This window comes from Pseudophryne corroboree, chromosome 5 (genome assembly GCF_028390025.1).
Source record: "Pseudophryne corroboree isolate aPseCor3 chromosome 5, aPseCor3.hap2, whole genome shotgun sequence".
NCBI classification, from domain to species: Eukaryota; Metazoa; Chordata; class Amphibia; order Anura; family Myobatrachidae; genus Pseudophryne; species Pseudophryne corroboree.
In genome coordinates this window covers 44,256,181-44,266,948 of record NC_086448.1, presented here as the reverse complement: position 1 = coordinate 44,266,948, position 10,768 = coordinate 44,256,181, and the positions used below count along the sequence as shown (strand labels likewise).

Genomic DNA, 10,768 nt, shown 5'->3' with positions numbered 1-10,768 from the left:
TGATGTCACCCCCTCAGATGGTGTCACTGAGCAGCATCCATACTGTTATCTTGTGCTTAGACTGGGGAGACAGCCTGTAGTCTGCCCAGCATGACGAGAGTGCCAGGAGAGAGGCTGGGGCTACCCAGCATTATGAGAATGGGCACAAATCATCACTTCAGTGGGCGTAGCTGTGCACTGTGAGGCCATGGTCCCTCTCAATGAGCGTACGTTCATTAGGTTAATTCTCACATTATGAAACTAAGACACCGGGTGTCACCAAACATAGTGATGCCTCTGGCTACACCTCTAATATGTGACCTTCTTTGTTATTTTTCTGCCCTTTTTCTGGTAGCTGTAGGATTGTCATTACTTCTGATAGTAAATTGCACTTTTGTTAAGACTAGAGGATAAATTCTTGCTTTTAAAAGCCACAGCATGTTTCAAAAAAGCAATAGCATTAAAAGCAATGATTTTGCATGCAATTTGATTTCCAATTTAAATCCTATGTCATTATCAATGAAATCCTGCCACCTAGTAAATATAGCCACTGATCCCTTTTCAATTACTACAATCTTTCAAAGTTTTTCAATGAGTTCTTGGATTTCTTTATGAAACAAAGAAAATCAGATTTTCAACTGCTTATCTAATTGATTTAGGTCCTGGAACAATTCCAGAACATTGCAGAGTCCTTACAACAACCAGGGGAGTGTGGCTATAAGCTTTCATAGTATGGCTACATGGAACTACTGTACTTCACCTCAGGATATGGAGTGAAATTCTTTTGTAAGATAAAAGGTGTACTGAAGCAGGGCCACAACTAGGGTTTTGCGACCAGTGTGGAAAACACTGTAATGTTACATTTTGTATGCAGATACAGGCATGGTTGCACAAAGAATGTAGGGCTGCCACATATATTTTTAATAAGCAGAGTCAGCTTGTGCATCATGTTCATATAACAATGTGAATAGAATGCTTTTTTTATGCCAAAAAAAGATGCCTGACGCTAGCGAAGTTGCACAGGTCCTGTCAGCTCACTTATACCAGGCATACCCCACTGTGTGGCTTATTGAGGGAAGATGTATTAGGACATATCTGTAACATGCATGAACTTGCTCCAAATGACATAACAGGGAGGAGGTTCCTAAATAAGTGTAAAGCGCAACGGAATATGCTGCACTATATAAGAAACTTAATAATAAATAAATAAATAAATGGTTAATGTCCCTACCTCTACACTTACTTTGGATTCACAAATGGCACAGATTGCTTTGCAAATGTCAGGATTTTGGTAATAATAATCCCACACTCAGGAGGTTGATTTTTTGGGTATTATACCCAGACGTTATAATGGACTTCTCTTTATCATGGGCAAGAGCTGCTACCACTGGTGGCTTACTTTGACACAGGTTGCTTACTTACTTTGGCACAAACAACATCCTCATCATTAACATCATCAACATCCTCATCAGAGTCAGATACACAAATACCCCCTCATCCTGTTGCACTTCCACTGTAGCATCTTCAATTTCTACAGATGTGTCTACCTACATCTAGCCTCCCTGCACGTTAATCATGGCATGACTCAGCAGCACCAAGCAAATTTACTTGCAACTTTTTCCATTAAAGTGCATCTAATTCACAAAATGATTTGAATAGGGTGCACAAGCAGCCTATATTCTGTATGTGACCAGGGCTGTATCTGCATATGAAATGGTACATTCCATTTTGTACAGTATACACTTACAGACACAGGTGCACATAGACTATAGGCATGCTACATATCATTTTAATTAACAGGGTCTGCTTGTGTGTCCTATTCACATAGTGATGCGAACAAGATGAATTTTCAGCAAAAAAAAGTGATGCTAGTAGAGTTGAACAGGACCTGTCAGTTAACTCATGCCAGGTTTCTCCAACTGCATGGCGTATTGAGAACTTTATTCAGCTTTAGTTGAAAAATTTAAAATTGGACGACTATCAAAAGACTGCACATGTGCTGTCAATGCATTGCATGTGCGCAAAGGCTAAAATGTGATCACAATTTAATTGACAGGAATTGACAGTATGTGGGTGTTAGCATGATGTTTGTGGGGAGTGGTTGGAATAATGCAGTAGGATCATGGCCGTTTTCGGGGTGTGTATCTGATGTCAGTTGCATTGTATTGCAGCTAAAAACATAGCTCTACTGTGACTGCATTCTCTTTATTCTGAGTAAACATGGGTCAACCACCATTGTATGGTCCAAGATTTCTGCGTATTCATTGCTATTTTATGATTGCATACGCAATTTTGCCATTGCAGCAACGGGCATCTTTTACCTTTCTGGACTGCTCTTCATATGCAATTTTTAGTAGAAGCAGTATTTAGAAAATTGCAATTTATGTCTCACTAGCGATCCAAGCTGAATTAGGCAGTGAGGCAAGATGTATAAGGACACATCTGTATGTCACCATCTTTACTTGTGCTGCTCATCTCCACATGTTCAGAGGGTGCAGAAATGGTGGAGCGAGGCTACTCTACAAGAACAGTGTCAGCGGGTTGCCAGCTGAATTGGGACATTTTTCTAAATTGGCAATCATTTGCAAGGCATGGTTTTGCCAAGTGAATAATTGCCACATTTAAAAAAAGTCTGAGTTCGCCGGCAACCTGCACCTCCATTTAACTTGGATGGCATTATATCTGGCCCAGAGTGAGAGGTGTTGCATCATCATATGAGGTTGCAGAAGAAGATGCCTGTGTATGTTCCCAGCTTCCACAAAAGACATTCTTCTACCGCACGAAATTGCAGTAGCACTAGCAGGACCACCACTTGCAAACAAAGGCCATGGCCTGAGCCTTTCATTGATACTGTGTGTGTTATGTAATATTGTGACATATTTACATTTCAGGTGCCCTTTCTTAAACTTTGTGTTCCCTGAAGCCCCTTGTAGATGTTGAAATACTATCATTACTGACAGCAGCCACAGCACTACTACTGGATTGCTGCTCCTGCTCTCTATCAATTGATCCATGTCCCTATTTTTTTACACGCTAACATGATTCACATAACTTATAATAATGGTGGGGCACACTGGAACCATTGAACATTATTATTTTACAAACCAATGCCTGAACCTGAACAGCAGACACTTTTTTATTTTTACTCACTGCTGTGACTCACTACGCTTATAGTAATGGTGGCACATTGGCACCTAATGAATTTTGGGGCAGATGTATTAACCTGGAGAAGGCATAAGGAAGTGATAAATCAGTGATATGTGCAAGGTGATAAAGGCACCAGCCAATCAGCTCCAATAGGTAAATTAACAGTATGATCTGATTGGCTGGTGCCTTTATCACCTTGCACATATCACTGGTTTATCACTTCCTTATGCCTTCTCCAGGTTAATACATCTGCCCCATTATTATTTTACAACACAATCCCTGAACCTGAACAACACACACTTTTTATTGCACATGGCTTACTGCGCTTTTAGTAATGTTGGCATACCCAGGTTTTTATTTATTTACAAACTGCTGCAACTCACTGTGCTTAAAGTTATGGTGGCACCTAATGAACATTATTTTTTTAGTTTTATTTCCATTGTTTTAACACAGTACCTTCACTGAACAACACAGTGCCTCACAGTGCTGCAGCCCACAGCCCTTCAGTTTGACACAGCCACAGCAGTAGTATTTGCACTCCTGACCCACACAGCCCTTTACTGATATAGATTAGTGCTGCAACCCAGAGCTCCAGACCATAAATCTCCTGTTTGTAATGGGTCAGAATCACCACAGGAGGGATTTTTATTGAGTCCAAAACACGCTTGTTCCGATGCAAGGAAAACAAAGTTTTTCCTCATTTCGGAATTTGAGCCTAGTCTCAGAACTACTCGGATATACCAAATTCGAGTGGGTTTGGTTTACAGAAATCTGAACTCACACATCTCTGTGTAAGAAAGGGCCAAGAGGTGCATAAGGCTGGGACAATGTGGGACAGAGAAACAGGAAGAATATGGTGTGGGGCACAATGAAACAGAAAAGTAGGTGGCACATGCTGTTAGGTTACAGTATGTAAGATTGGAAAGAGTTGGATGATGTTGGATCAGAACAGAACAGGTTTAGCTAAAGCATATTTGAGTAGGACAGCAGGTACATTGTGTTGGGGCACAATATAGCAAAGGTGTAGGTGGCACATGGTATGACAGAAGAATAGGAGGTGCAAGTATTACAGAGAGGAATGAGTAGGATGTGTTCACAAGATGCCACAGGGGAAGATGTTGAATGCATTGGTGCACCCTATAACAGAGGTGTAGGGGCACAAGCAGTCTGGGTACAGTATGACAGAGGACACAATGTGCATCCTGTTAGCGCACAATGTGACATGAAAAATCAGAAGGAGGTCCATAGTTTTGGTGCACGGTATGACAGTGGAGCAGGATGTGCATGGTGTTGCAGCACAAGTATGATAGCGTCAAAAAAAACCAGGAGGTGCATGGTTTTGAGGTACACTGCGTCAGAGAGGCACATTTAGATGATGCATGATGTTTAGTTACAGTGTGACAAGGGGGCAGGGACTGGAGTTGCATGGTGTGGAGGCACCAGGGCCAGCTGCCGGCCGCAGCACACAGATGTCCCAAGACACTCTAGCAGAAGAACGACCACCAAGCACACAATCACTCCTGCAATACGGAGAGCGGCGCTCGCAGTCAGCACCACGGACAGTCAATCAGCACCATGGACAGCTGCCGTGCACGCATCCACCAATGCACGCAACCCAGATCAGCACTGTGGACAGCGTCCGCTCACAGTCTATCAGCACCATGGACAGTGTCCGCCTCACAGTCAATCAGCACTAAGGGCAGCGGCCGCTCACAGTCTGTCGTCACCATAGACAGCGGCCGCTCGGAGTCAGCACCATGGACAGTGTCCGCTCACAGCCAATCAGCACTGTGGACAGCGGCCGCTCACAGTCTGTTAGCACCATGGACAGCGGCCGCTCGGAGTCAGCACCATGGACAGCGTCCGCTCGGAGTCAGCACCATGGACAGCGGCCGCTCTCGGACTACTGTATCCATCAGAACGGACAGCGAGCGTCGGATGAACACGCCCCATCAGTTTGAGTGACGTCTGCTCCACCCAATGACCACTCGTGTTTTGCACTCACACGGATGGTGACAGAGCTGGGGGCGTGTGCCAGCGCGGATGGATCCCAGCGCTGGTGGGAGGAGCCGGGCACAGTGCGGTTATAGAGCGGCGGCAGAGGTTGCTGTGCTGTCTCCAGTCTCCGGCAGTAGTGGTATTCGCAGCAGCAGGAGGGTTACTCCGCTGTGTCTCTGGCTCTCTGTCTCCGTGCAGTCCCCTCGGAGGAGCCGCTATATGAGTAACCGGCTCCCGGGCATCGCACAGACCAGGACCGTTGTCACTTTCCCGGCTTCTTCTTCTCCCCTTGCACCGTCTCTGGACTGTATCCGAGACTCTCTTATACCGGGATGGAGAAGTATCTTCCGCAGCTGCTGGCGGAGAAGGACGCGCTGGATCCCTCATTTACACACGCTCTCAGGATGGTGACTGAAGGTGAGGGACAGCAGGGGTATCTGCAGCATCCCTGAGAGGGAAACATATCCGAGGGCACCAACTTTAGGGTCTGGGGTGCATCCCTCCACGGGTCTCTAACATGTGAAAGAACCAGGGCCACTGCAATATATATACACAGTATAATGAACATGTGGTCTCTAACATCTGCATGGACCAGGAGCACCTGCAACATACTGTATATACATGAGGTTCTCCAACATCTACAAAGACCAGGGGCCACTACAACATATACACATGGGGTCTCCAACATCTGCAGAGACCAGGGACCCTTGTAGCAAGCATACATGGGGGTCTGTAATATCTGCATGGATTATAGGTTACTACAATTTATAGACATGGGGTCTCAAACATCTGCATGGTCCAAGAGCCACTGCAACATATAAGAATGGAGTCACCATATAGAACATATACACATGTAGGTCTCTAACATGGATGAAGGGCTACCACAAAATAAAGACATGGAGCCCACAGTATCAGACATCTGCATGCCATATCCCCTTTGACTTCTAAAACCAATATCATCTACCTCTGAGGTCCTTAGTGTGAAGGTGTATTAGGAGCCAATGCACACGCTCACTGACATCTGTGGACAATATCCTATATGCCACTGTGGTTCCTAGCAACTATATGTTAGGACCATATGTCCCTAAAATCACGTTTTAGGAAACATAATTGTCCTTCCCCTACAAGGTAGCACAACACATGTTCCAAAGGCTACTGGGTTTGGGATATGGTGGATCCTCTTTATAGCATGTCCAGTACCTGCGTATGGTGTCTCTTGTAGCAGGTCCTCACATCTTGTCCTGTAGCAGAAGCTACTGTATGTAACTTTGTATTGCTTTCAGAATGATATTTATTCCTTCCTGTATGCAGTACATTGGTACAGTAAACATTAAGCTGTCAATATAGAATATACATTATACTCTTTATAAAAGCATTGCACATTTTCAGGTGCTCTCTGTCTATATATAGATAGATGTCTATCTATCTCTCTATCATTTGTTATATATCGAAATGTTAAATGCCTTTTTTTTTAGTACAGGCCAGGTAAATATTATATGATTGTTAAAATTAGTTAAAAGGCATTTTAAGTTCCCTTGACAATGTTTCTTTTTGTTTTTATTTTTTTTATCTGAGGGCGTTTGATATTGGCTGTGTCACCCTCTGTTCACAAAATGTTTGTGACATAAATGCAGATACAGTAATGTGATGAAGCCTTTTTCTAAGAACCCCCCCCCCCCCCCCCCCCCAAACAAGACAGTTATGATCCATGCTTGAATGTCAAAGTCAGATCATTACATCATGTTTCTGTGTCATTTGCTGTGCGTGGAAGTCCTGTAGATGGCTGTAACTGATCTCTGCAGTCTTCAGCGTGTACTCCCTGTTCGATGGGGAATATTTAATTTCTCATTAGTGTATCTCGAGGTGGAAGTGTAATCAGTAAATATCAGGTTTCATCTGTTTCATGGTTTTAATAGGGAAATGGTTTTAATAGGGAAATGGTGTGAGTTAGCACTGATAAATTAACCCAAGTGTTTTGGAGTGCAATTACAAGGACCAAGCTGCTGTTAAAATCATATTATGCTTTTGAAGATTGTCAGAGACATATATGTAAATTGGTGATTTCGTTTTCTTTTCTTTTTTTCAATTGATGGTGTTAATGAAAATATGATTTTGTTTTTTTAATTTTACCTTTGTTTATTTTTTCTGTAGTGTATTTTTTTCTTACTTTCTATGTCTATACTGTCTGAGAAGTAGATTCACAAAGCCTATGTATATATGTCTGTACTAAATGTATACTGCATGGTCAGCGGGATCATTTAAAAAAAATATACACATACAAAGCTTCATTTTATTTAGGCCTGTCTTGATTATAAACGTGATGGATGGGCACAGTTTCCAGTTTCCAGTTTGGTGTTGAGCAGCCTTTCAGCAGATTATCACCTTGTCATTTTGCAAGCTCAGTCTTATTAATATTGTCTGATTTTGATGGCTTAATTAACTGATCAATCCTTTCTATTGCTTGAAGTAAACAACACTCCGATGGTGTTGTCAAATTGCCCTTGAAAGTCAGCATGGATATGTGCAGTCTTTAAGTTCCTAATGATATGCATATATTTTCAGAACATTTGATATGAGTTGGTTAGACTTCAGCTAGATGGCTTCTTAACACATATTATGAATTCAAAATTAAGCTTTGGGTGCAACCGTAAATGATTCATGCAATAAGTTGATTTAAAGCTCTTTGTTTATGCTAAACTTTTGCTGCCTACTTAACTTATATCTACATTGTTGTACTACAGTACCTATTGGAAAGTGTTTTTTTTTATCTTCATTTGGATAATTTATTAATATCATTATATGTATTGGAGATATCACCTGTAGCCGAGAGCAGGTTTCAATATACTTACTGAGAAACTTTAGTCTGTGTGCCCTCCAGATCTGCATAAATGAGGTGCACACTTTCCTGGGCTATTAAGCCCTCTGTCCTTGTTATATGTGATGCTGTGTTTTGACTGTTGACTGCATGTCAGCAGATTGTAATGACAGTCACAATTTCAGTATTTCATTGTTTATATCCATCTTTTCATTGTACAGCCTCTAGCATGTACTATGGCAATAACATTTTTCCAACAAATGTATGTCTGATGTTACTAGTATTTGTAGATGGTTTATAACACACAGATGGAGCTATTATAGCTATGCAAATGGTTTGCCACTTGTCAGTTGAAAGAAATAACTCTATATATTGTTTTTCCTGCTGCATTTTGGGCAGTGTTCTTGGCAAGTCACATCCTCTATATGAGATGCTCAGTCCTAGCTTCCAAATGTGCCATGTTATATTTTCTTTCTGTCTGCCTTGTATCTCCCCTGACGTCCTCATCAAGACCAGTTTATCACAAGTTTGGAAAGGCTAAATTGGAATTTGTTGCATAATTCACATAGACTTGCTTTCTCCCCTGCACAGGGAATTGGGGATTGCAGACTTCTGATATTATTCTATAACACAAGAACTTGCTGTACTAAACAGACTTGAAAATAAATACATTGATGCATAGGGGAAGTGTATTTAGTGAATCATTAGTAGATGGAAAGTACAGATAATATACATGTGTATATGATGGATTGTGTGTGCGTGTGTGTGTGTGTGTATGTATGTATATATATATATATATATATATATAATTTTTTTTTTATATATATATATATTATATATATATTTTATATATATATATATATATATATATATATATTTATATATATTATTATACTTCTTTTTTTTTTCAGTGGCCACTGTGGAGTTGAAGTATATAATTATCCCGGACCCAGTAATGAGATCATTTTGTACTGTGATAGACTTTTTGTTCTTTCAAAGCTGCATCTATCATTAAATCTTAAACCAGATATTTAAAAACGGTATACAAAAAAAAGTTGAATTTAAATTACTTGAGTTTCTTATGTACTATAGTCTTTCCACTAGCATTTTGTGAATCTATTCATGCATTTAGTAATCTTTGTTGTTTATTCTTTATGCCTGTGTTCTAATCTCAGATCTTGACTTTAACAGGACTTATTCCAGATAGAATAACAAATATACAGAGAACATGGTCACAGTGCTGACCCTTAGCAGCCAGTCTTCCTCACTCTGCTGCACAGCCCAAATCCTCTGTCCCTGGAGATTTTATTAAAATAATACAATATACTTTATATGAAATAAAACAACAATATCTGTGAACAACACTTTAGACAAGCTGGATGTTTTAAAGCTGTTTTAAGGTTATTTACTGTATGTAAATATTTGCCTCTTGGACAATACTGTTGAAGACATTTGCATCTCCCGATTTCCATCATCTATACAGTTATGTCCCTACAATGTATTAGAATAAAATTTATTAATTACCTTTTGCTTCCATGTTTCATAAAGAAACTGGATGAAGACCAAATAAAACTATATATTTAGAATTTTTGTTTTAAGGAGTAGAAAGTTTTGCTTGGCATGGAATGGCAGTAACATTTTATATAACGGAACATTGTGTAAAATATCTGACATCTTTGCAATATTAGCAATAAAAATATATCAGTGCTGAAATTCCAGGAGCATCGGTAGAGCACTCACTTCTATCCAAACATCAGATCAATAGCTGGCTAGAAATACAAGTTTCCATCCTGACAGAGCTTGGGTTCAAAGTTTAGGTCTCTTTAATTCCATGGAAAATCTATTGCTGATTGCTTACATAGAGTAGGCATTATTTCCTTATGAAAAGTAAAATAAAAAGTTTCCGTGTGAGTTATCATTTGCTATGATTCCTGTAAGTGAAGTTGCTAGTCCTCATGATTCAGCACTTACTGTGGTAGTTACAAGCACCTTACTCAGCAATATTTGCAAGATTGTGTTAATATTATCAAGTGATGCTGATATTTTTTATTAGATGGGTGTATTTGATGTGAAGTACTTCCTTAATTTCCACTTAAAATTATTCTGAATGTTGTACACTATGTATAAGGTGCCAAACAATCCCAGAATCAGTTTTTTTTAAGTCCAACAATTGTTAGATGTGTAATTTTTTTTTAAAGAGTGGTGTGCTACTGTGTAGACTCCAGACTTTATTTTCTCCGGGGAGGCTTCATGCCCTATCTCAAGATGGATGCTGATATCAGTACTGAGCATGTGCAGAGGCCATCCTTTTCTTGACTGTGTGAGAACATAAAGTGTGGCTCAATGGGAGATAGAAGTTTCCTACTTTGCTCTAGAGACCTGCGATTACCAGCAATCCACAAGCTGTTCCAGCATCCGTGCACCATTACCCATTTCCAATATACACTCACTGCCTGGTAAGCTGTATGAAACTCCACTACACTTAAGCTACACTCCATCACCAATGTACATATAGCAGTGAGTACGGCTACCCTGGTATCTTATCAGTAAATTAACACCACTGGTTAAGTTACTGGGCTGTTCATATAGTAGTTTGCATGATATGTTGGTGTGTGCCTATATAACTCTGCAGTATCAACACCTGCGCACACATCATTTCCAGCAATAGTATGTATCCTGTTCAACTATCAGTTTTGGAATCTTAATACAATGGCCCAAAGACTCTGGATTTTACAGCTAAAAAGCTGAATACTAATTTTACTTTCTTACTACATGTTGTCGGAAAAAATCAGCCTTTATTGAATAGGTCGGAACCTCTTCTGACCAATT

At 40.4% G+C, this 10,768-nt stretch overlaps 1 protein-coding gene across 4 annotated transcripts in view; it reads left to right on the top strand.

The window, feature by feature from the left end:
* The first annotated feature begins 4,989 nt into the window (after positions 1-4,989).
* KHDRBS3 (KH RNA binding domain containing, signal transduction associated 3) overlaps positions 4,990-10,768 on the top strand; it is a 187,061-nt gene continuing 181,282 nt past the window's right edge. The window contains exon 1 of one of the 4 annotated variants that reach the window (XM_063921232.1): positions 4,990-5,541. In XM_063921232.1, coding sequence (XP_063777302.1) covers positions 5,457-5,541 — 85 coding nt within the window. In that variant the 5' untranslated portion in view covers positions 4,990-5,456. The remainder of the gene's footprint in view (positions 5,542-10,768) is intronic. The other 3 variants (XR_010177569.1, XM_063921231.1, XM_063921233.1) reach the window with 3 other exon arrangements.